General features: G+C 42.4%; 1 protein-coding gene across 1 annotated transcript in view; it reads right to left on the bottom strand.

The window, feature by feature from the left end:
* The window catches only part of LOC129411595 (stromal membrane-associated protein 1-like), a 287044-nt gene that overhangs the window by 125882 nt on the left and 134749 nt on the right, over positions 1 to 26413 (bottom strand). Inside the window, exon 6 of the mRNA XM_055162925.1 lies at positions 19364 to 19423. Within this exon, the coding sequence (XP_055018900.1) occupies positions 19364 to 19423 (60 nt within the window). The remainder of the gene's footprint in view (positions 1 to 19363; positions 19424 to 26413) is intronic.

Below are 26413 nucleotides of genomic sequence, written 5' to 3'. Positions count from 1 at the left end.
CCTGGTTTCAGTCCTGGTTCAGTCCTGGTTCAGTCCTGGTTCAGTCCTGGTTCAGTTCTCTTCAGACGTGTTTTTGACGAGGGAACGACATTAGAACATGGCAAATCGCTCCAAAAAGTGTCCAATTTTGCAGAATACTTTAAAAGACACGACATCGGGGATTCTTTTATGTCACAAAATGGATTTTAGCTGCGCTGTACCTGATTTTTACCGTCCTAAAAAGTGAAAAACAGAACTATTATACGCTATTATTACAAACAGTTTGCAGTTTCCAAAAGTTATTGCTCACTTCCCTCATGAATTCAGAACACCACGCCGAGTTTATAAGCACTTTCCACAACTTTCAGAGACCAGTTTTCCTCATGACAAAAACTAGCATGCCAACAGTGCACTTCCTGATGACCAGACACGCAGATATTTACTTTGCAGACACCACGCGACAGACGTATTTTGACGCATTTCGCTCAAATCCGTGAAAAGAAATCAGGTTCAGGGTCTTTAAAATCAGCCCTGAGTCCCTCCGTGCTGCCCTCCCACAGCCGGGCCTGACAGGTGCAGGGGCAGCTGGACGTGGCAGGCGCCGCTGGATATGACGGGTGCACTACACGGAGCGCTAAACTCCTCTGGACAAAACTCCTCAAATATTTATGGACGACAGATTTCATCAGCGAGAGAAAACATTGCACCAGGTCCAACAACAACAGCAGCAGCAGCAGAAGCAGCAGCCTGAAGCATCACTCTACAGTCTCACTCTCCAGTCTCACTCTCCAGTCTCACACTCTCACTCTCCAGTCTCACTCTCCAGTCTCACTCTCCAGTCTCACTCTCCAGTCTCACTCTCCAGTCTCACTCTCACTCTCCAGTCTCACTCTCCAGTCTCACTCTCCAGTCTCTAGTCTCTCTAGTTTCATCTCTACAATTCAGTCTTACTCTCCATTTTACTCTCTCCAGTCTCACTCTCTTTTCTCTAGTCTCACTCTCTAGTCTCATTCTCCAGTCTCACTCTCCACTCTCTACTCTCACTCTCTCTCCAGTCTCTCTCTCCAGTCTCACTCTCCACTCTCCAGTCTCACTCTCTCTCTCCATCTCTCTCCAGTCTCACTCTCCACTCTCCAGTCTCTCTCTCACTCTCTCTCAGTCTCACTCTCCTCTCTCCAGTCTCACTCTCCTCTCACTCAGTCTCAGTCTCTCCTCTCACTCTCACTCTCCTCTCTCCAGTCTCTTCTCTCACTCTCTCTCACTCTCTCTCCAGTCTCACTCTCTCCAGTCTCACTTCTCCTCTCTCTCAGTCTCACTCTCCACTCTCCAGTCTCACTCTCCTCTCTCCAGTCTCACTCTCCAGTCTCACTCTCAGTCTCTCTCTCACTCTCTCTCTAGTCTCACTCTCTCTCACTCTCCAGTCTCATTCTCACTCTCCAGTCTCACTCTCTCTCCAGTCTCACTCTCCACTCTCCAGTCTCACTCTCCAGTCTCTCTCTCTCACTCTCAGTCTCACTCTCTAGTCTCACTCTCCTCTCTCCAGTCTCACTCTCTAGTCTCACTCTCCTCTCTCCAGTCTCTTTCTCACTCTCTAGTCTCACTCTCTCCAGACTCACTCTCCTTTCTCCAGTCTCACTCTCCAGTCTCTCCAGTCTCACTCTCCACTCTCTCACTCTCCTCTCTCCAGTCTCACTCTCCAGTCTCACTCTCCACTCTTCAGTATCACTCTCTCCAGTACATTGAGATACTACTAGCTTTTTTTTTTTTTTTTACACCAAATGTGGCAGCGAATGTGGCAGAAGACCTTCCGGAGAAAACACTCTGAGGGACTGAACCGTTCACCTGTCGCCCCCTGGAGGCTCCTGTGACGCTGCAGGACACAGAGGAGAGACACTTTCGGCTCCTCCTCTTCCTCAAACTGCCCCGACTGAGACGCAAAGTGTAAACGTCGCTGCGGCAAAACTCGAATTTCCCTCAAATCTGAAGGAACAGTTCAAATCATTTCATATCGTCCACATGAAGCTTTTGTCAACTTTATTACTCGGGACTGAAAACTGCACAGAAAACGACAACTTTACTAAAAACACAGATTCAGTTTTCTACGTCTGAACTCTCAGTGACTCCTCTCCTCTTCCTCTCTCTCCGTTTCTCCGCTCTTTCTCTGTTTTCTCATCCCTTCATCCTCACATAAACCGTTTTCTCTGAGATTTACTGCTTCTGTATCATCCGCCGCTCCCCTCCGTCTCCTCCTCCTCTTCTTCTGTCGCTGAAGCTCTTTCTCTTTCTCTTTCTCTTCGCTCCCTCGCTCCCTCGCTCCCTCGCTCCCTCGCTCGGGCCCGGGACAGCTGTGGGGCCAGATGTTCGAGCAGACATAATGTGACACTGCTGTTTTCGGATCCGCGCTTCAGTCTGTTTCAGTCTGTGCTCTGTAAAAATACTTATGCGCCCGAGAAAAAAAAAAAAAAAAAAAAAAAAAACATCCGCTCAATTAGACGAGAAAATATACGTCAGGACGAAAAAAGACGAGAAAAGACGAGCGACAAATCCAAATTCGATCATCCAGATTCATGTTTTCTCAGTACGTTTTATACTGTGTTTAAAGGACAGACTGATAATACTCCCTACAACTGTACAACAACTCAGCCTTATGTAACAGATAATACTCCCTACAACTGTACAACTACTCTTATGTAACAGATAATACTCCCTACAACTGTACAACAACTCACCTTTATGTAACAGATAATACTCCCTACAACTGTTTTTTCAGTGAACCACACGCCACTTTTACACATACAATAGAACCACTGAACCAGGACTGAACAGGACTAAAACAGGACTGAACCAGACTGAACCAGACTGAACCAGGTAAACCAAGACTAAACCAGGTCTAAACTAGGTTAACAGGTCTGAACCAGGACTGAACCAGGACTAAAACAGACTGAACCAACTGAACCAAACTAACCAGGACTAAACCAAACTAAACCAGGTCTAACTAGGTCTGAACCAACAAACCAGGACTGAACCAGGACTAACAGGACTAGGGACTAACCAGGACTGAACCAGGACTAAACCAGGACTACTAAACCAGGACTAAACCAGGACTAACCAGGTCTAAAACAGGACTAAACAGGACTAAAACAGGACTGAACCAGGACTGAACCAGGAGTGAACCAGGACTAAACCAGGACTAAACCAGGAAACCAGGACTAAACCAGGACTGAACCAGGAACCAGGACTAAACCAGGTCCAGACTAAACCAGACTAAACCAGGACTGAACCAGGAAACCAGACTAACCAGACTAAACCAGACTGAACCAGGACTAACCAGACTGAACCAGACTAAACCAGACTGAACCAGGACTAAAGGACTAAACCAGACAGGACTGAACCAGGACTAAACCAGGACTGAACCAGGACTAAACCAGACTGAACCAGGACTAAACCAGGTCTAAACCAGGACTAAACCAGGACTAAACTAAACAGGACTAAACCAGGACTAAACCAGGACTAAAACAGGACTGGACTGAACCAGGACTGAACCAGGGACTAAACCAGGAAAACCAGGACTAAACCAGGACTGAACCAGGACTAAACCAGGACTAAAACAGGACTAAACCAGGACTGAACCAGGACTAAACCAGGACTAAACCAGGACTAAACCAGGACTAAACCAGACTAAACCAGGACTAAAACAGGACTAAAACAGGACTAAACAGGACTAAAACCAGGACTGAACCAGACTAAACCAGGACTAACCAGGACTAAACCAGGACTAAACCAGGACTAAACCAGGACTAAACCAGGACTTGAGTTTATTTCATTACGCTCACGTTCGCCTTTTCAGATTTATTTTTAACTCTGCTCTGGTGTCATCGGTTTGTCTCCGCGGCGACAGATACGTTTAATGCCAAACTGCGGGACATTCCATCCAACGAAACGGCAAAAAAAAACAAAAAAAAAAAAAAACACACACACATCGCAGCAAGTCCGATAACGCACGGAGTCTTATCGGTAATAAAGTGTGATGTCCTGGAAACACACCGGAGCAAAGAAAGACGGAAAGAGAGGAAGATCAGGAGCGAAGGAGGAGGAGGAGGAGAAGAGGAGAGAGAGTAAAACACGTCTGTCAGCACGTTCTGTCCGGCGGCAGATTAAAACGCTTTGAGCACGTCAGCAGCACTCAGGCCAAGTCCCTCATACATAAACGAGAGAAAGAAGGAGAGAGCGAAAGGAAAGAGGGCAAGTGGGAAATGGAGAGAGGAAGAGCGAGGGATGGAGGAGGAGGATGGAGGATGAGTAAGCTCGTGTGCGTGTGTGTGTGTGTGTGTGTGTGTTCGTGTGCGGCTCTGGGATCAGGAGGCATCGGTCTAAAAGATAAAGGTACGAGCCGAATCCGCGTCAGGAATGAAGGAACACGAACTCTGACGCCGGAGAATTTATATCGGAAAAATAAACGAGAGAAGGAAAAAAAAAAAAACAGAGACTCGCAGTTTAAACCCCAGATTTAATATTAGATTAAATTAGATTAGATTTAATAAATATTAGAAATCACGTCGATATGTTTTATTAAAGAACAAATATTATGAAGTATTTGTCTTGTTACTGGTCTTTAAACACGGACCTTGACTCCATTTGTTTTGGAATTTAAGGATTTGAAACTTGAATATTGGGCCCAGTCGAGCAGAAGAAGTAAACAGCAACGACAAAAACTCAACTTAATGCAACTGATATAAAAATGTCCGTTTCGCATATTTTATTTTATTTTTATTTCTTGTACAGTGTATGAACGTGTACTGTGTATTACAGGCGGGTAGTAATTACACACGGGTGAGTCAGGACTAAACCAGGTCTAAACCAGGTCTAAACCAGGTCTAATCTTGGACTTAAGAGAGAAAACGCCGAGCAGTTTGTCCGCAAAGCGCGATCGGGCAACTGCCGCGTTTAACTCCGTGAGGTGCGGAGCTGAGCCGGTCCTTTCTCCTGCGTCACCTCCGAGCCCGACCTGACGGTGAGTCCTGTTTCACTCACTTCCAAGATTAGTCCTGGTTTGGTCCTGGTTTAGTCCTAGTTTAGTCCTGGTTTAGACCTCATTTAGTCCTGGGTCAGTCCTGGTTTAGTCCTGGTTTAGTCCTGGTTTAATCCTGGTTTAGTCCTGGTTCAGCCCTGTTACAGTCCTGGTTCAGTTCTGGTTTAGTCCTGGTTTAGTCCTGGTCCAGCCCTGTTATAGTCCTGGTTTAGTCCTGGTTTAGACCTGGTTTAGTCTTGGATCAGTCCTGGTTTAGACCTGGTTCAGTCCTGGTTCAGTCCTGGTTAGTTCCTGGTTTAGTCCTGGTTCAGCCTGTTATAGTTCCTGGTTTAGACCTGGTTTAGTGGATAGTCCTGGTTTAGACCTGGTTCAGTCCTGGTTTAGTCCTGGTTCAGTCCTGGTTTAGTCTGGTTTAGTCCTGGTTAGTCCTGGTTCAGTCCTGGTTTAGTCCTGGTCTAGTCCTGGTTTAGTCCTGGTCCAGCCCTGTTATAGTCCTGGTTTAGACCTGGTTTAGTCTTGGATCAGTCCTGGTTTAGACCTGGTTCAGTCCTGGTTCAGTCCTGGTTTAGTCCTGGTTTAGTCCTGGTTTAAGTCCTGGTTTAGTCCTGGTCAGTCCTGGTTTAGTCCTGGTTAGTCCTGGTTCAGTCCTGGTTCAGTCCTGGTTTAGTCTGGTTTTAGTCCTGGTTCAGTCCTGGTTTAGTCCTGGTTTAGTCCTGGTTTAGTCCTGGTTCAGTCCTGGTTTAGTCCTGGTTCAGTCCTGGTTCAGTCCTGTTTAGTCCATTTACGATGCAAAAGTTCAGCATTTTCACAGTTATTTTGATGAGACTAAGTCAAAGTTCTGCAATAATCGTGTCGTAAATGCAGTAAAATTATAATGTAACGAATAAATAAATAAATAAATAAATAAAATAAAACACATTACAGTTTTAAAGTCACTTGCCCAACAGTGAGGATGACTATGGAGGGTCAAAATTTTAGTTTTTCCAAAATGTACAAAATTGGGCAGAAAATTACCTTGGGTCATGTCAATCAAAAAATCCAATGACAATCAGTGAAACAATGCATCGCGCACTCAGACGGCCGATGTCCAAAAGTTTTTTAATTTTGAAATAACATTTTGGCGAAAAAAAGTCTTCGTCAGATATTTTTTTTGCTTTGCATCGCAGTGAGAAAAATATCTGACAAAGGCTTTTTTTCGCCGAGACATTATTTAAAAATAAAAAAGCTTTTGGACATCGGCCATCTGAGTGTGCCATGCTTTTTTTTTCCCACTTTTATCCTGCTGCTTCTTGCATTTGCACCTCTATAGGAACTTCGATGTGCGTTTTCTGTTTCATTTGGAATTTCCCTGGGTTTCCATGGCGATGAGACAAAGTGCCCATGTTATTCAAATGGAAAAATGTAAAAAAAAAAAATCCAAACAACTTACAAGTTTCACTGAAGAACGTGAAATTTGGCACCGTGATTCTTCAGGTCACCCCGATCACAAAAGTCCAGGGGGCCAAAGTCGTATTTTGCGCGGTGTTGCCATGGCGATGTTCCAGACTGCCTATGTTTATCTGTGTGAGCATCAGCGTCTGTGAGGTGTGTGACTGTGTGTGTTTAGTGACAAGTCCAGCCCAAAGCCACAGTCACACGGAGACAAGTGTCCCGTCAGCGCCACCCGGGGGAGAGTCGGGTCGGGCGAGTGGATCTGTATTAAATTTAAGTCTACGTTCAGACTGCAGGGCTTAACGCTCAATTCAGATTTTTTTGTGAAATCCGATGTTTTTTCGAGGTCGTTCACATTTCCAGTTAAATGTGACTTGTATGTGTCTCCAGTGTGAACATTAAACAGCCCAAAAGTGTCCCACATGTGACACTGGAGACACGACGACGTCAACCGCAGCGAGCGTCTCTGTGTTTACAGAAGTTGTCCAAACATGGACGCAGCATCGAGCACCTGGAGATTTTAAAGTTCCTCTCGTACCGGAGCCAGAACATGAACAACTGACTTGTTTTAAGGAGGAGATTGAGAAGGAGAAGGACGAGGTTTTTGGTCGTGGTGTTTTGTGGTTCAGTCCGTTGAAAGGAACGTGTGGATGTGGAGACGGAGCCAAGAGTGGTGAGTGGAGATGTGCTTCACTTCAGTGACACAGAGTTCATTAACAATTTTCTCCTACTTCAGCGCAGAATAGTGACGTTTGTGTCTTGTTGATAACGTGTAGGTGGATGAATGCACTTTGGCCGTTCAGACTGAAGTCACATGTCAAAAGATCAGATATGTATCAGTTTCAGGAGCACATGTCCAAGTGTCCTGGGTCACATTTGAAAAAATCTGATCTGTGTGGTTCAGACTGACATTAAAAGATCAGATACAGGAACATAGAGACAAAAAATCTGATTTGGGTCACTTCAGGTGCAGACTGAACGTAGACTAAGAGGGTTTGGAGGTGATGTGTTGGTTGGTTGAGAGTGAAGCCAGAACTCCTTGGGTTTGCCAATAATAATAATAATTTTTAAAAAGTGAAATAACGCTGCTTTTAAAAAAAAAAAATACTGTATATTACATTTAAAATACTCAAATGAGCCGCCCTTTGCTTTGGTGACACTGCAAGTCAGTGGGTGAGTTCTTGATGAAGGTTGAGTTTCCACATTCTGGGTTTGTTGAGAAACAAATATTTCCTCCGTCCATTTTCCAAAATGACATCGTGTACACAGCATCGTTTTCAAAAAAGTTTTCGTTTACATCGACCTGCATAAATCCTCCATTGAGCGTCGTCATAACTACACCAAACCTCTTTGCAGCGCCTGGATCAGACTCAAACCTGTAGAGTTTATCTCATTACAGTTGTAAGTTTTACTCATAAATACCTTGAAAAGCACACATTAGTGAGCAGGCTCGCCTCTCCACAGATCTGTTAAAGAAGTGGCAAAATGTCTGACCTCTGAGTCAAAATCATCAGAGCAAAAGGGAAACACTGGTCACACTTTTGGTGCTTCAGCTCCTAAAACTCAGTTTATTTCACTTTACACGCAAACGACAAACCGGAGTTTTCCAGAATCTCCAGTCTAGTCGGAGTTTTTAGAAAGATTTGTTTTCAGAGGAGAATTCGCTGTTTGTGTGTAAAAGAAGGAACAAATGAAGGGAAATCCTTCCGTTTATAAAAATACCCATGTGTCGTTAAATGGTTTTCAGTCTCCTGAAACCTGAAATGGTTTTCAATTCATATCTGTGCCAAAAGTGCTAAGCAGCAGTCAAAGCAAAGGATGACCAGTACAAAGATGCAAAAAAAAAGGATGACCAGTGTTGGGAGTAATGCTTTATAAAAGTAACAAATTCCTGCACTGTGTTGCTTTTTGCTGTAACGCAGTAATGTGACACTACAGGGAAACACATGAGTAATATTTGACTTTGTACAAATGTGAGTATCGTGCGTCACATTCGCTTTTTTAACCTGGATTGAAGTGGTGGGTTTTTGTTTTTCTTCATACAAATTCACTAAAATCACCGCGATATCAGCAGCGGCGTAAGGTGATCATCATCATCATCATCATCATCATCATCATCAGAGCAAAAGGGAAACTAGGGTCACACTTTTGGTGCTTCAGCTCCTAAAACTCTGTTTATTTCACTTTACACGCAAACACTAAACTGGAGTTTTCCAGAATCTCCAGTCTAGTCGGAGTTTTTAGAAAGATTCATTTTCAGAGGTGAATTCGCTGTTTGCTGTAAAAGATGGAACAAACGAAGGGAAACGTCTCTAAAAATACTTTAAAAATACCCGTGTCCGTGTAAACGGCGCCGAAGTCTCCAGAAATGGTTCCAAAAGTGCAAAGCAGCGGTCAAAGCAAAGGGTGACTATTTATTTATTTATTTTATTAAAATTTTGAGTTTATTATTCATTTGCTACATTCCACATGTCGTCCCGAGACTCAAAAAACAAACAGGAAAACACTCATTTAAATATCAAGCTCCTTCTGATTGGAACCATCTTCCTTCATCAATTCGAGCTTTAACTTCCGTCCCTTCGTTTAAAAATGCTCTGGTTCAATATTTACAAAACCTGTGTCATTGTTTTTGATCATTTTGTCGAATTTTTGTTGTTTATCTTGCTGTGATTATCTTTGAACTCTGTTTTTTTTTTTTATGTCTTTATTTTTTCCTCAAACTTGTTTTATTATATGTCAAACAGTCAAGTGTGTGTGAGTGTGGTTGTGTTGATTTTGTTGTTTTGATGTTTTTTGTTGTTGTATTTATGGGGACCCCCTCGAAAAATGAGATGGCGAAACATCTCAAGGGGCTTATCCTCCAAATAAATAAAAAAATTAGGGGTTTAGATTAATTCACAGTCATATTTAGCGCATTATGTTTTTTAATCATGTTAATCTTGTTTTTAATCTCTAACTTTACTGTTTCTGTTTGCGAGTTGCCTTATTATAAAATCTGTTTTTATGTGTTGGTGGGACAACAACACATCGCTCCTGCAGAGAAATGTAATTTTCATTCCCCGCCACATCTGCGATAAACCTGCACACGTCTGATCTGTGCCCGGTCAAGCAGAAGTAAACAACAAGGCCAAAAGTTCAAGTTAATTCATCTGATATAAAAATGTATTGAACAGATACATATGTACTCTAGTTTATCAAACTGTTGACCTTTTTTCTGTACCATTTTTGGTTCTAAAGTTCCATATGTTTTAAACAGACCATGTATGAAACATGGAACAAAAATTATTTCCCAAATTTCAAAGACCCAAAAATCATGTAAATAAATGTTTGTATTTCATCATATCTTGTGTTATTCCATCTTTGAACTGTTGATGAAGGGACATGATTTAAAAAAAAAAAAAAAGTATTTTAAATAATAAAAATTTGCTTGGAAGGACTGACATATTTTATAGAAATAGTTTCCTTTCATTTTGAAGTAATATTAAAGTATTTGGAAGAAAAAAGTCACAAATGATGTAAAATCCTGCACCTTCTACTTGTTTGTACAATTTTCAAAGATACATAAGTGAGAACCAAGAGTTATCAGTGTTTGGATTTATTGCCCAAAAAGTGCTGCATATTTCATTCCCTCCGTTACCGACATGAGTTTTTACATTTTTTGTCTTGAACTTGAAAGAATCTCACAGGTTTAACTTGACCCTGTTGGAGTGTAACTCTTTCCTACATTCTGATACTTTACTTATTTCAATAGTTCCTCTAGTTTCTGAATAAGAGACATTTGAATGTCAAAAATCTGACCCTGTTTCCCTCCGTTAACACTTGACTGGACCCATATGTATTTACATTTTTTTTTTTTTTTTATTTATGTTCTATGTATTACTGTCTGAATAAACATTCATTCCTTCATTCAAATAATGAATTTAAATGAAAATAGCTCAAGTTGAAGCTTTTCTCAGCAATTTTTAGGTGAGATTAAAAAAGAGATGAATTAGATCAATTAATGACAGATCATAATTAATTCATCTCTCAATGTTTTTCATCTCTTGACAGCACAAAATAAATAAAAAACATGTGTCCTTCATAGTTTCGATGTCGTCGGTGAGAATCTACAGTGGAAATAATCATGTAAATAAAGAAGAAACACAGATTAAAAGAACGTCCAAACTCTCTGTCTGGTCCTGCACTTTATTTTCTGCACTCGCACGAACGTCCCTTTTGTACCGAGTTCGTCCTTTATCTGCACAGACTCGCGTACGGAACAAACCCCGTAACATCTTGAGCGCGACGGAGAGGAGAGGACTTTCGCCGCTTCACAATCAGCTCCTCTTCCTCATCTCCGCATTGATCTGCACCGGGAGAAAAATTCATTACGGCGCTGAATGTTGACAGCTCCGGCGCTCGCGAAGAAGAAGAAGAAAAAAAAAAAAACGCCGCCGCACAAAAGACCGGGGACAGACACGCCGACACGAGGGGAGACAATGGGCAACCTTGAACCAAACAAAACAAGAGGAGAAGAAGAAGAAGAATGGAGCGAGCGCGTTCACACCAGCAGACGGTTCATAAAAAGAGGCCGACGCCCGCGGCTCCGAATCAAAGCTTTTGTCTATCGTCAATTAACGCGCTGGATTCTGGGACGAGGTTAGAAGCGGTAATGAAATGGAGGTTACAGAGACGTTTTCAGGACGACGAGAGTGAACTCTGTTAAAAAGAAAATGTGTGGGCGGAAAAGAAGAAGAAGAAGAAGAAGAAGAAGAAGAACTGTTGACGTTAGAGCTGGAGTCGATTAAAAAGTTTCTTGGTCGACGAGAGAAACTGAAAACCTGAAGTGGCAAAAGTTCTGGTCTGAACCAAACTAAACCGTGTGTCGTTTCTTCATTTGGTTTTCAAGATAAAATCAAAAATAAAAACAACAAAAGGAAAAAACAACGATTTTCTTCATTATTTGTCTCCAAAACCAAAAAGAAAAAAACTGAAAATGATTCGTTTTTTTAGTTTTTGATTTTGTGTTTAAATGAAAACCAGGACTAAAACAGGACTAAAACCAGGATTAAAACCAGGACTAAAACCAGGACTAAACTAGGACTAAACCAGGACTAAAATCAGGACTAAACCAGGACTAAACCAGGATTAAAACCAGGACTAAAAACCAGAACTAAAACCAGGACTAAAACCAGAACTAAACCAGGACTAAAAACAGGACTAAACCAGGACTAAAACCAGGACAATATCAAGTAATCCAAAGTATTCAGATTACATTACTCACTTTAAGTAATTTAATGGATTCTGTTACAAACTACATTTTGGTGTGTGTAATCTGTAATCTGTAATCTGTAGGGGATTACATTTTTAAAGTCACCTTCCCAACTCTGTCTGTACATGAGCCTGGAGTTAAAATAAACGTGTCCCTGCTGTTTGTCCTTCTGAGAATCGTTTAGAAAAACCCACACGGCTCCTCTTCCTCCTCATCCTCTTCTTCATCCTCCTCTTCCTCTTCTTCATCCTCTTCTTCATCCTCCTCTTCCTCCTCTTCTTCCTCCAAACTCCCATTATTAACACTATTATTAGAAGATCCCAGCGGTGTGGACCAGCCCACATTCAGACTCCCCGTGGTCTCCCTCTCTCCTCCCATCCCTCTTTCCTCTCTCCCTCTCTCCTCCTCCTCCCTCTTTCCCTCTTCCCTCCTCCTCCTCTCCTTCCCTCTCTCTCCTCTCTCCCTCTCTCTCCTCTCTCCTCTTTTCCCTCTCTCCCTCTCTCCTCTCCATCCCTCTTTCCCTCTCTCCTCTCTCCTCCTCCATCCCTCTCTCCCTCTCTCCTCCTCCATCCTCTCTCTCTCTCTCCTCCTCCCTCTCTCTCCTCCCTCTCTCCTCCTCCATCCCTCTTTCCCTCTCTCCCTCTCTCCTCCTCCATCCCTCTTTCCCTCTCTCCTCCTCCTCCTCTCCTCTCTCCCTCTCTCTCCTCCTCCTCTCCCTCTCTCCTCCTCCATCCCTCTTTCCTCCTTCTCCACCTCTTTCCCTCTCTCCTCCTCCATTCGCTCTTCCTCTCTCCTCCTCCATCCCTCTTTCCCTCTCTCCCTCTCTCCTCCTCCATCCCTCTCTTTTTCACTCTCTCACTTTTTCTTTTTCTTTTCTCTCTCTCTTTATCTCTGAGTTTGCTTTTTCCGTCCTCGTTTCTTCCCTCCGTCCTTCAGCTTCCGTCTCCGTTCTCTCTCTCTCTCTCTCTCTCTCTCTCTCTCTCTCTCTCTCTCTCTCTCTCCTCTGTTTTTCTCTTCTCTCTTTCTCAACTCTCGGCCTCCCCCCTCTCTCGTTTCCTTATCTCTTTCTCCCTCTCTCCATCATGTCTCTATCCATCAATCCATCTCTCTCTCTCTATCCATCTCTCTCTCTCTCTCTCTATCCATCTCTCTCTCTATCCATCCTCTCTCTCTCTCTCTCTCTCTATCCATCTCTCTCTATCCATCTCTCTCTATCCATCTCTCTCTCTCTATCCATCTCTCTCTCTATCCATCTCTCTCTCTCTCATCTCTCTCTCTCTCTCTCCATCTCTCTCTCTCTCTCTCTCTCTATCCATCTCTCTCTCCATCTCTCTCTCTCTCTCTCTCTCTCCATCTCTCTCTCTCTCTCTCTCTCTCTCTCTCTATCAATCTATCCATCTCTCTCTCTCTATCATCTCTCTATCCATCTCTCGATCATCTATCAATCTATCCATTTATCCATCTCTCTCTCTCTCTATCTATCCAGCTCTCTCTATCCATCTCTCCATCCATCTATCATCTCTCTCTCTCTCTATCCATCTCTCGCTTCTATCCACCTCTCTCTCTTCTATCTCTCCTCTATCTCTCCAATTCCCCCTCCTCTCTCCCTTACTCTGTCTTTCTCTCTCTACCTCCCTCTCTCCACTTCCACCTCTCCTCTCTCCTCCTTTTCTCCCACTGAGTTGTATTATCTCCATCTTTCCTCCCTTCCTTCCTTCCTTCCTTCCTTCTTCTTCTCCTTCCCCTCTTTCTCTGGCCCCGTTCACTCTCTCTCTTTCTCTCTACCCCCTTTCTCCATCTCCACCGCCCTTCCCTCTCTCCTCCCTCTCTCCTCCTTCCCACTGAGAATTCTATTATTCCACCCCTCTCTTCCTCTCCTCTCTCCCATCCCTTCTTTCTCCCACTGCGGGTTGTATTATTCCATTTCTCCTCCCTCGGCTGACAGCGCTCCTGCTTCCATCCTGGATATCAAGAGTTGCACCATTTTTTAGATATATTCTTATGTATCTTGTACAAGCTCATATACTTATGGCTCTAGCTCTCACGTTCGCTCTCTCACGTCGTGGCGTCTGCGCATGTAAACACTGCCGAACAACTGAACAAAGTGATGGATTCGTGCGCGGCTGTCACCTGGCGACGGCGCAGTGATACGAACGGAAAGAAAATAGCACCAAGCGATTATGAGGTCTGACTTTTTGGAGGACGATGGTTTTGTGATGCAAATGTATCACTCTTTTTAACACATGTTGTTTTAAGAAGAAAAATGCTTTATTATACAGTCCCCAGTCAATTTGCCGGACGACTTTCTTCAGCACCGAAAACGGCCAGGATCTGGGTTCACCGGACGCTGTCGGGGGTGAGTCAGTGTTGATGCACGACGCTGCTCACGGGGACGACACACAGATTTATGTCAAAAATCCCGAACTATCCCTTTAAGCCCAAAGAGAAGTGCAGTCTCATCAGAACCAGAGGTTTTGTGCATCTTTCCACAGGTTTGTAGAGGTTTGCACAGGTTTGTAGAGGTTTGCACAGGTTTTAGAGGTAGTTTGAGAGGTTTGCACAGGTTTGTAGAGGTTTGCACAGGTTTGTAGAGGTTTGCACAGGTTTGTAGAGGTTTGCACAGGTTTGTAGAGGTTTGCACAGGTTTGTAGAGCACAGGTTTGTAGAGGTTGCACAGGTTTGTAGAGGTTTGCACAGGTTTGTAGAGGTTTGCACAGGTTTGTAGAGGTCTGCACAGGTTTGCACAGGTTTGTAGAGGTTTGCACAGGTTTGTAGAGGTTTGCACAGGTTTGTAGAGTTTGTAGAGGTTTGCACAGGTTTGTAGAGGTCTGCACAGGTTTGTAGAGGTTTGCACAGGTTTGCACAGGTTTGTAGAGGTTTGCACAGGTTTGTAGAGGTTTGCACAGGTTTGTAGAGGTTTGCACAGGTTTGTAGAGGTTTGCACAGGTTTGTAGAGGTTTGCACAGGTTTGCAGAGGTTTGCACAGGTTTGTAGAGGTCTGCACAGGTTTGTAGAGGTCTGCACAGGTCTGCACATCTTTCCACGGGCCTGCACAGGTCTGACAGCTGTGATTGTGACAGCTCATAAAGAATCCCGGGCTCTGCTGTCATTATTATTACATTAGACCCTCCTCCCTCTCGACAGGAGCTTCAGCGCGACTGCAACATCGCACACCCCACAGAGAAGAAGAGGAAGAGGGGAAGAGGACGGGTAGAGAAAGAGAGAGAAGAGGGAGATGCAAAGAGAAGACAGAAAAATGGGAAAGAGCAATGTAGGGTTAGCTCAGAGGAAAAAGGTTGGAGACCTGTGCTCGAGAAGAATAAATTTCGATTTTTAGAACTAAGTGAGTCAAATATAAAAGGATCTTGACCATAAATTGTGCTGATTTACGCACTTATACTTGTTCTAATTCCTCTTTCTCTTCACTTTCTGCCACAGTGCATAAATAAAACCAACAGTGAGGTTTGTAAAAAAGGCTCATGGATCAAACCGCAGAAGAAACAAAGTCCAAGTTAGTCCTGTTGTCGCTGTTTTTTTTACTAAGTTGAGCGTCCACGCCAAAGACTAAATGAAGGATCGGTGATTTGGTCTGAGCGCTCGACGATTATATACCTAAAAAACTTGCGATATCGAAGCTTTTGCCGATATCAGTGTCGATATCAGTGTTCCAATCCAGAAGGAAAATGGAAAGGCAGAAGGAAAAGGGAAAAGTCTGACGTCCGGATTAACGACACAAATCAAAATTAGTCTTAAAATCAGAGCAGATCATCATAAATATTTAGACTTTTTTGAATATTGCAGAGGAGAGAGGGAAAAGAGAGAAGAGGGAGAAGAGGGAGAAGAGGGGAGCGTGAATAAAATATGTGGAGCATGTCTAAAGGAGAAGGAGGAAGGGAGCAGGGGAGAGAGGAGAGAAAAAAAAGAGGACAGGGGATAGAGAGAGAGAGGGAGAGGAGAGCAGCGGGAGGAGAAGAGGAGCCTAAACTCAGCATCTGTTTGAGACATGAATGTTTATGAGGAGCGTCCCACAGGAACCAGCCCCAACAGAGAGAGAGAAAGAGAGAGTAGATAAAAAAAAAAGAGAGCAAGGAGAAGTTTTTTTTTTTTTGCAGACACATGACAAAAACACCACCTGCCCTCACACTCAGAGCCGCCAATGAAAACACTTTAAACTCCAAAGAAAACCTGCATTAACCAACCAAATGACTCGTATTTTTGGTCGCTTTTTTAATTTGATTTTGAGAGTTTGAGTGAGTGAAAAGCCGACATGGACTGAGCTCCAGTATCTGTGCTGCTAAATTGTGATGTTAAACAATAATGCGGTTGAATATTTAGTTTGAAAAGGTTTTAAAAAATGGTTAATTCATTTCTTATTACAGGTTAATGTTTAAAAGTATGTATTTGTTATTTAAAACCAGAAAAGGATTATTTTCCTTTCATAAAAACATGTTAGTCTACGTTCAGACTGCAGGGATTAACGATCAATTCGGTTTTTTTTGCGAAATCCGATGTTTTTTCGAGGTCGTTCACATTTCCAGTTAAATGTGACTTGTATGTGACTCCAGTGTGAACATTAAACGGCCCAAAAGTGTCCCACATGTGACACTGGAGACACGACGACGTCAACCGCAGCGAGCGTCTCTGTGTTTACAGAAGTTGTCCAAACATGGACGCAGCATCGAGCACCTGGAGATTTTAAAGTTCCTCTCGTACCGGAGCCAGAACATGAACAACTGACTTGTTTTAAGGAGGAGATTGAGAAGGAGAAGGACGAGGTTTTTGGTCGTGGTGTTTTGTGGTTCAGTCCGTTGAAAGGAACGTGTGGATGTGGAGACGGAGCCAAGAGTGGTGAGTGGAGATGTGCTTCACTTCAGTCACACAGAGTTCATTAACAATTTTCACCTACTTCAGTGCAGAATAGTGACGTTTGTGTCTTGTTGATAACGTGTAGGTGGATGAATGCACTTTGGCCGTTCAGACTGAAGTCACATGTCAAAAGATCAGATATGTATCAGTTTCAGGAGCACATATCCAAGTGTCCTGGGTCACATTTGAAAAAATCTGATCTGTGTGGTTCAGACTGACATTAAAAGATCAGATACAGGAACATAGGGGCCAAAAAATCAGATTTGCGTCACTTCAGGTGCAGACTGAACGTAGACTTGGATAGAATGTAGTGAGGTGTAAGAGAAAGATGATGAGTTGAGACTGGCAACATTTTTTCAGTAAAGCCATTTTTTAACTGAAGTTATCGCTCGTATCACATGCCCACGTGAAATATCGGCCCCTATCAGCAAACACATCGGCCGATAATATAGGCCAACCGATATATCGGTCGGGCTTCACTGCCGACCTTCGGATCAGTGGACAAACTCTACCAACTGAACCAGTGCTCCAGCCGTGTTTCAGTTTATCGTTTAAAGAAGACGTATTGTGCTGGTGTTTGGTTATAATGAGAAAAGAGAAGAACAGAAGAGCAGAAAAAAGAGGAGCAAACATCTCCAGAAAGACTGAGCAGGAGATCAGCAACAATCAGCTCTGATGGACGAGAGCCAAACTACAGAGTGAAGGACTGTGTTTACTGCAGAACACTGTACGACAATCACACACACACACACGTACACACACACACACACACACACACACACACATAAACACACACTGCAAAGACGTATACGAGTGTCTCTTCTCTGTTCTAGGACATGTGCTCCTCTGTGGACGAGAAAACAATGAATAATCAGCTTTTCAAACGGAGCGTCTGCGGGGATCTGAGCGCCTCGAGGTTTCCCCGAGACAAACACGGAATTCAGATCAGACACGACGTCCGGCTGCATAAACCGCCACGAGAGGACTGAAAACACACTTCGCAGAGGTGCTCTACATGTGTGTCTGCGGAGGAATGTTCAGCAGTTACCATGGAGACGCGACACACACACGAGAGCAAACACCGGCGACAAACACAGACTGGATTTAAAGAGCACAGTTTCATTTTCCTGCGGTCAGTCCGAGCGTTCATGTTCCTGTTCAGGAGTTTGATTTTGAGCAAAAATTTGCGAGTGACAAACTCGAGTCCCGGGGTCGAAACATGGAGCTGTTTGTTCAAGTCAGAGGGGCCGAGCTCAAAGGCGCATGTCTCCAGATTAGACCATTTTGACCAATCAGAGCGACAGGAGCAGAGCAGAGTTTATCATCTAAAACAGGAGTGCCAAACTCATTTTGGTCCGGGGGTCATATCCAACCGACTTTGATCCCAAAGTGTCCGGATCAGAAAACTCATGTCATATAAACCCCAAAAATAACAATAAGTTCAAATATTTGTGCAGAGAAACACAAATCTATTACGGAAATCTTTTTTAATTGATGAACTCTTTCTTGTACAAAATATTTTAATATTATGAACAACCTGAAACTTTAAGAAAAATACAATTTAACACAAAGTTTTAACATGAACTTGTTTAAAATTAACTTGTAGAAATAGGAATAAGTAAATTTTTGTTGTAAAATCCTGCACTCGGCTCCACTTTTCTCATGTTGGACATTTTTCTGATGAGGGTGTCACGGTCAACAGTCAAAACGATCGTCCTTTAAGAGCGTTTGGAAAGAGACAAGTCTTCATTTGTGCTGCTCTGGTGGGAGGGGCCACGTACAGAGACGCTGGAGACGCTGCTGTGATAAACACCACAGAAAATTAACAAGATTTTAATAGAAAATATCATTAAAATATTTTAGTAGAAAATCAGCCGAGGGCCAGATTAAAGGTCTTGGAGGGCCGGATCTGGCCCCCGGGCCGTATGTTTGACACCTGTGATCTAAAAAAAGGTAAAAATCCAACCTTTCTGAAAACGTTATGTGCCCCGTCAGTAAGACTGGGCTAAAAAGTTGCTGATACGATACATGGGCCACGGTACGATACGTATCTCGATACAGTGAGCTTTCCATTCAATACGATATATTTTATTTTCTTTATTTTTATTTTATTTTTATTTTATACAATTTAAGTTTTCAAAAAATGTCTATATCACGTCTGTGACACTAAAAGTCTTTGTTAAACCACTTCTTCTTGTGCAAAGTTCATATGAAACACAAACATTTTAATCATCAAAACAGTGAAAATGTCAAATGTGTCAAATAAACGAGTTTCCTTCCACTGAACAAACAACAAAACTGTAGCTGTAACAAAATAGTTTAGTAAAATACACCTAAAAATTCTCTTATACTATTTATATACTATATACTACTATATACTATACTACTTATGTGATATATTGTATTGATATATGCAATATAGCAGCCCACGATATCAATATTGTATCATCACAATTAATCTGTCTTAGAGTTGTTGTTGTTGGTTTTTTTAATATATATATAAATGGTATATATACTTTTTCCATTATTTGTATTGTTAAAATGTTTTCAGTTTTATTAATATAGTGTAATAGTCGAGCAAATGAATTCTAATGATAACATAACATCAAAATAACATTTTAGTTTTTTTCCTGTACAGATTTAGTTCAGGTTTAATCATGTGTTTAAGTGTGAATCCTAAAACTAGAGGAAGGCTCCAGTCTCCTCCTTGTATTTGACGCTTGTATCGTCTAAAAGTTTCACTGCTTCACTCCACAGCATCACAAACTCTCGGGCTCCTCACTGTTTCACGTTCAGGGCGGATTTACCTTTGAGTTGTTTCTCTCCGTCTCCTTCTCTCTCTTCTTCTCCTCTTTCTTCTTCTCTTTCTGTAAAAAACAACATGGACAAGTGTCAGTTCAGTTCATTCAGACGGGAGAGAAGAAGAGGATTAGAGAGAGGAGAGAGAATTAGCTGAAATTATCTCTCAAAAAGCACTTCAGGTATTAGACAAAAAACAAAAAACATGATTATTAATATTGCGGAAAACTTGACAAAAACAAATTTCTTAACTGGGACAACACAATCAAATACGCAGACGCTGACAAAGTTTTTAATCATCTCGCTCCACCTCCTCGAAAACAAAAACTGCTCGAAAACAAGAGCAGTTCTAGAGGCGACTGCTCCGTGAGGCTCTGTGGCGTTTAGGAAAAGCACTTTTGGACAGACGCTTTTGCTTCTGGAGCAGCTCAAACATGAAACACGGAGCAGCTCATGTACGAGAACTTTCAACACTGCAGCATTTTCTAAAGATTTAAAGGGACAGTTCAGAATTTTGGACATAGGACCTGATTTCCTCGTGATCCAGAGTGTTGGAGACGTGTGGAGACACTTTTTTAAATCTTCCATCCAGTCCTTGTATTTGCAGAAGTCACTAGTTTATCCTGACACTAAAAACAGTTTTATCCACTCCACAAAACACCCGAAACAAATCTATTATTACACCAGACTGTCGATGTGAATGTCTGTGTCCATAGAATAATTTTAGAAGTAAAACTAACCTTGCATTTGAAGGATTTCAGTCTGAGCAGCAGCAGTGAGTTGTTCTTCCTGATAGAAAACTCGACAGCGGCGGACTGATATATGAGAAAATAGTCCCTCAACATGCGACGATTCATGTGATGCAAAGTTTTCAAATTTTCATCAAACTGTCTAAAAAGAGTCTCATTTTTAAGTTTGTATTTCCCAGACTATAAGTTGCACCAGCCAAAAAATACTTCATGGAAAAAAAAAACATACATACCGTATTTTCCGGGCTATAGGTCGCGCTCTTAAGCCTCCAACCGCATCAAAAAACGACCGCGCCCCACAATCCAGAGCGCCCCATACACGAATCCACTCGGGTGTCCCAGTACGACTTCAGTAAACTATAAAGCCACAAACACACACGGAGCAGACAGCGACGCCGACGAGGAACGGAACGGAGGAACGAACCGGAAAAAGCGACGAGCGCGACGTGCCGCTTCTAGACACGACTGAACAACTGAGTCACTGCGAACACGCCGACAATCCGCTGGTCCCAGACACACCCTCCCTACACGCCACAACTGAACAAAGCCCAGAGTCACCGTGAACGAACAAACAAACAAAACCACTCACCCATCACACTGTTGGGTTTCCTTTAAAGTCCCACGTGGATTATTTGTGAATAAAGTTCGAAAATAGACCATTTAATGACAGTGCGTCTTATAATCCAGAGCGACTAATAACCTGGACAATACGATAAGTTGCATTTTTTTGGGGGGGAAATTTGTTTTATAAAATCAGAGACCAAGAACAGACGTTTCAACACTTCAAACTGTCGACCTTGGAAGTCTTTTGGCAGTTTTTGGGACCTCGGTGTTCGTGCTCTGGTGGAGGCGGTCGCGTTGCATGAAGCAAATGTATGAAAATGTATTCCAAACATAAACTGTACAAAGAAGTGGACTTTTCTACGTTTATATGACGACGGTCTGAACAGAAGACGCAAAAGCGGCGTCGCGTCTTCACTTTTTATTCCGCGTTTAGACGAGTGTTTTCAGGAGTAAATCAGACGGTGACGCAAAAGTGTGTGGAATCCCAGGTGTCGTCCGTAACCGTCTGGCTTGCCTGCGACGAACTGGAATTTGAAAAAAGTAACTGCAGTATAATTATAGACCAAGAACAGACGTTTCAACACTTCAAACTGTCGACCTTGGAAGTCTTTTGGCAGTTTTTGGGACCTCGGTGTTCGTGCTCTGGTGGAGGCGGTCGCGTTGCATGAAGCGGTAACACCGGGAAGGTCGTCTCGCAAAGTCATTTATATTCATCACCTTGACAACTCCCTGAGCGAGGAGACGGAGCTGCAGCGTGGACGAGTCTCTCCCGGCAGCACGATGTTCAAGCAAACGTCTGTGAACTTGTTCCTCTCGCTGTGGCCGTCAGCGATTCGCTTTTTTTGTTTTCTTCATTGCAGTTTGAGTTAGGGATGCTCATGATTAGTTGACTAATCATGTTCATTTTTAATCGACAAACTGAATGTATGTTTCTGTGTGTAGTGTGAGGAGACGAGTCTGTGTCCGACACAAACACTGGAGTTGTGTCTCACAGTTCCACGTTTGGACTCTGGCTCCTTGGAGACTCTGTTCCTCTCAGTGATCGTGTTTACAGCACATCAGTGTCCAGGGGATGATCGGGGTTTTTTGAGTGTCCCGGTTTCGTCATGGTGCATGTAAACGCAGTGTCCCGGTTACTGCACACGCGTCCAAAACACAAACACTTTTCAGTCTTTTCATCACAACAGAAGCAAAAATAAATAAAGTGACCGACATCAATAAAGTGAAATGATGTTAAATAAAGAGCTGCACTAAACCTGCACACGTCTGATCTCTGAAAACATGAACCATCTCCAACACGACACACACACAGAACACACTCACCATCATCATCATCATCACCATCATCATCACCATCATCATCATCATCACCATCATCACCATCATCATCATCATCATCCCTCTGTCACAGAGAGAACACTCATATTCCACTGAGTCGTGTCCTTTAGTCCGACAGAAGCTGAACCACATCAGCGACACAAGGAAAGAGCTGTTGTTTGTTTTTTTCAGAGCTTATAGTTTATGTAAATGAGACATGTGATTTTAAGTTTAGTTTCTGCAAAACGTAAACAAATGTGTCAAATCTGCATTAAACACATTATAATGTCAAACGGGCCGATGTGGATCTAGACTCGTTATGTTTATATGTTGTAAAGTTGAGATTAATAATAATGATGATAATTTTAATATAAAAGCATCAATGATTAATCAAAAATGTATCATTAATTCTCTCAACATTCGATTAAGAAAATTTAACCGAATGTCCATCCCTAGTTCGGGTATCTCAGTCCCTCACAAGTTTCTCTCTCACTCCAAACTTTCTTTCTGCTGCTCGATTATCGTTTTCAGCTGCAGATTTCACGACTTGCAGTTTGTAATCTGCAGGATATGATTTTCTTGTTCCAGTCTGTCTTAGTCGTGTTTATAAGTTGATGTTTATTTATTTATTTTTTTATATTATTATTATTATTTTATTTTTTTCCAGTGGTACAGGAGTAACAGGAGTAGCAGATACTGGCACACAAGCCTAGAGCGCCCTCTGTTGGCTGTCAGTGTGAAAATAACAAACATGTAAAATGATATATTTTAATATATAAGTCACAGAATCACCCAAACCATGAAAGATTTAAAGTCTGAAAAATACAGCACTTTTAACAGGAGACTGGGAGAATTTAGGATTCTGACAAAATATCGCAAGTACCGTATTTTTTAGACAATAAAGTGCACCGGATTATAAGACCACCTCCTCCTTACTCCAGACATCATACTTGTTTACAGCCACTGTGCATTCAGAATCACTGAATGAATCGCTGTTAAAGTTTCTTGTCCAGAACTAGACCACAGGTGTCAAACATACGGTCCGGGGGCCAGATCCGGCCCTCCAAGTCGTTTAATCTGGCCCTCGGCTGATTTTCTACTAAAATATTTAATTGATATTTTCTATTAAAATCTTGTTAATTTTCTGTGGTGTTTATCACAGCAGCGTCTCCAGTGTCTCTGTACGTGGCCCCTCCCACCAGAGCAGCACAAATGAAGACTTGTCTCTTTCCAAACGCTCTTAAAGGACGATCGTTTTGACTGTTGACCGTGACACCCTCATCAGAAAAATGTCCAACATGAGAAATGTGGAGCCGAGTGCAGAATTTTACAACAAAAATGGACTTATTCCTGTTTACAAACAAGTTTATGTTAAAACATTGTGTTGAAATTGTATTTTTCTTAAAGTTTCAGGTTGTTCATAATATTATAATATTTTGTAAAAGAAAGAGTTCATCAATTAAAAAAGATTTATGTAAAAAATGTGCGTTTCTCTGCACAAATATTTGAACTTATTGTTATTTTTGGGGTTTATATGACATGAGTTTTCTGATCCGGCCTCTTTGGGATCAAAGTCGGTTGGATACGGCCCCCGGACCAAAATAAGTTTGACACTCCTGAATTAGACCCTTCGTCTGCTTCAGCTGCGCCATCGCTGGAATGAATCTCCAAGAATCACCTTAGTTTGGCTTCGCTCCTTTTCTCCTTCTCTTCTTCTTTCAGCGACCTCAAAAACTGACTTTCTTTTGCGGTGAACTGATCGTGGATTCTCGTCTGACATCGCAACAAACTTTGTGCAAACGGTGAGGAAGCTACAGTTGGAAAAAGCCTCTAAGAACCGTAAAAGCAAACGTAAACCACATAATCCCAGCACGCCGAAGAGTCAGTTACTCTAGAAACGTAGAGAGTTTGATTGACAACTTAATGTTTATCTGGCCCCAACATGCCCACAGTCGATGGATTTTCATTCTTTTCTTTTTTGTTCATCATAATTACAAGTCTGTTGCGTCTCTATAACGCTATTTTGAACTTTCACGACAATTTGAAACAAAAAAAATCTGAATCTTTAAAGAAAACTCACACGTAGAGTCATTTATGGACATGTTTTTTGTTTGTTTTTTTTTCAGAACGACTTCACAATGGGGCAGATCCTTTGAGTTTCTTCACCTAAACCCCATAATGACGCGCGTGTCATTAGGGCCAGACTTACAGCTGTGGTCTCCTAATGTGATTTTAATGTCCTGGGTTCTGTCCTGACGTGCGGCCGTCATTAGCTCGTTCGCCGGTGTGGTGCACGGACCGAAAGGTGTGGAAGCGAACCGCTAATGGAGCTCGCTAATGACCGGAGATGCCAAAGAAAAGTTTCAGACTGGGGCAGCAAAATATAACACAACTGGAGCTGGTTGTTTGGTCACTATTAGGAAATCACAATTATTTTTTAAGTACCAAAACTTTCTCTGCAATCACCTAGACCTGCCAGATTTTAAGTAAATATAAATAAATGAATAAATATTGATAATAATGAAGTCAAACTATAAGGCAGAATTATTTCACAAAATGTATTCAAAAACAGACTGTATAATGAAGTGGACTAAGTGAGTTTGACGTCACTCAGAGTGTACAGCTCCAGTCAAATGAAGCTCATCGAGGCTCGTGGTTATAGGAGTGAATTTGGACCAATCAGAGCGAGCGCTGCTAGAGCAGAGCGAGCGCAGGCTCAGAGCGGCGAAGTTCAGTCTGATAAAGATCACTTTGAGAGGCACTTTGAGAATTTAAAAATGTTTATGATGTGAGAATAGAAAAGAATCCTACAAAGTCCGACCTTTGCGAAAGTTGTCGATGCCCCGTCAGTTTAAACTGTGGCCACACCGGCTTGTAAAAGCCTGATCCCGTCAGATCTCAGAAGCTAAGCAGGGCCGGTCCTGGTTAGAACTTGGATGGAAACACTGGGAAAATCAGGAGCCACAGGAGGCACCAGTGGCAGTAACTGTCGTTGTGTCCTTAGGCAAGACACTTCACCCACATTGTATGAAGTGGTGTGTGTGTGAGTGATGTTGGTGGTCGGAGGGACCGATGGCGCTGATTGGCATGGCAGCCACACTTCTGTCAGTCTGCCCCAGGGCAGCTGTGGCTACAACAGTAGTTTACCATCACCAGGTACAGAGTGAATGAATAATACTGAATAATGATCTGTAAAGTGTCTTTGTGACAAAAAATGTCTGTGAAAAGTGCTATAGAAATGAAGACTTACTTAAATTCCTTCAAAAATACATTGTGCTCTACGGGAGAATTCTTTGTCTGGAGCCAGGACGGAGGGGGAGGGGCTTATCCAGTTTTTATTACAGATCCATGGGGCATAACTATAGAGTATGAAGCTTTCAGAAATATTTATGTGCATAGGATAGAAATCCGTTCATATTTGTCTGTAGTTGAGCATAAAATAAATTTTTGTAAACTCTCAAATGAGTCCAGTCGTACATAAAATGTGTTGTGTGTATTTTAACCATCAGAGCACGAATTAAAAAGTTACGACATCAAGAATTACAATCATGAAATTAAAATTTTACGATTACACGTTGTTCAGTACGAACATGAATTCACAGACGCGACTCGACTCAAAGATACGTCATCACATCACAGGCAGAAGAAAAGAAATCGATTGAGATGCTGAACTTTTGCACCACATACGGACTGAACCAGGACTGAACCAGGTCGAAACCAGATGTAAACCAGGACTAATGTTGGACTTGAGAGAGAGTCCTTTCGCCTGCGGTCACCTGACGGTCGACATGGGCCTATCCTGACACTCAGTCCTTGTTTAATCCTGTTTTAGTTTTAGTCATAGTTCAGTCCTGGTTTAGTCCGTACGCGGCGCAAAAGTCTGGCATCTCGATCAGTTTTTCTTCTGTCTGCGATGTGATGTTGTATTTTTCACAGTCGAGTCGCGTCTGTGAATTCGTGTTTGTACTGAAGAAAGTGTCATCGTAAATTTTCATTTCTTGATGCTTTAACTTTTCAATTCGTATTCTGATGGATAAAACACACGCAACACAGTTTACGAATCTTTATTTTATGCTCAACTACAGCCAAATATGCACTGACTGAACTGAATCCTATGCACACGAATATTTCTGAAAACTTTCTTACTCCATACACAAAAATATTCCGCGCTTACACTCAAAATATGTGTTCAGTAAAGGGCAGCGTTTTGTTCCTTTTCCGTCTCCCTCCCACAGAGTTTACAGCACACAGACTAACACCAACACTCGTCTCTATTACAGATCGAACTATAAAACCCAGAAGGTGGCGCTGTGGGCAGAGTGTGTGTGTCTGATCTGGAGAGAGTCATCGTCCCTCAAAGGAAACGGTTCTGTGTCAGGAGACGTTTGTGAATGTGTAATCGGAAACAGACATCTTTGTCGAAGGAAG

The sequence above is a fragment of the Boleophthalmus pectinirostris genome, unplaced genomic scaffold (genome assembly GCF_026225935.1).
Source record: "Boleophthalmus pectinirostris isolate CB_2022bp ecotype Guang Dong unplaced genomic scaffold, ASM2622593v1 HiC_scaffold_5, whole genome shotgun sequence".
Lineage (NCBI taxonomy): Eukaryota > Metazoa > Chordata > Actinopteri > Gobiiformes > Gobiidae > Boleophthalmus > Boleophthalmus pectinirostris.
This window is presented reverse-complemented; position numbering and strand designations above follow the sequence as displayed.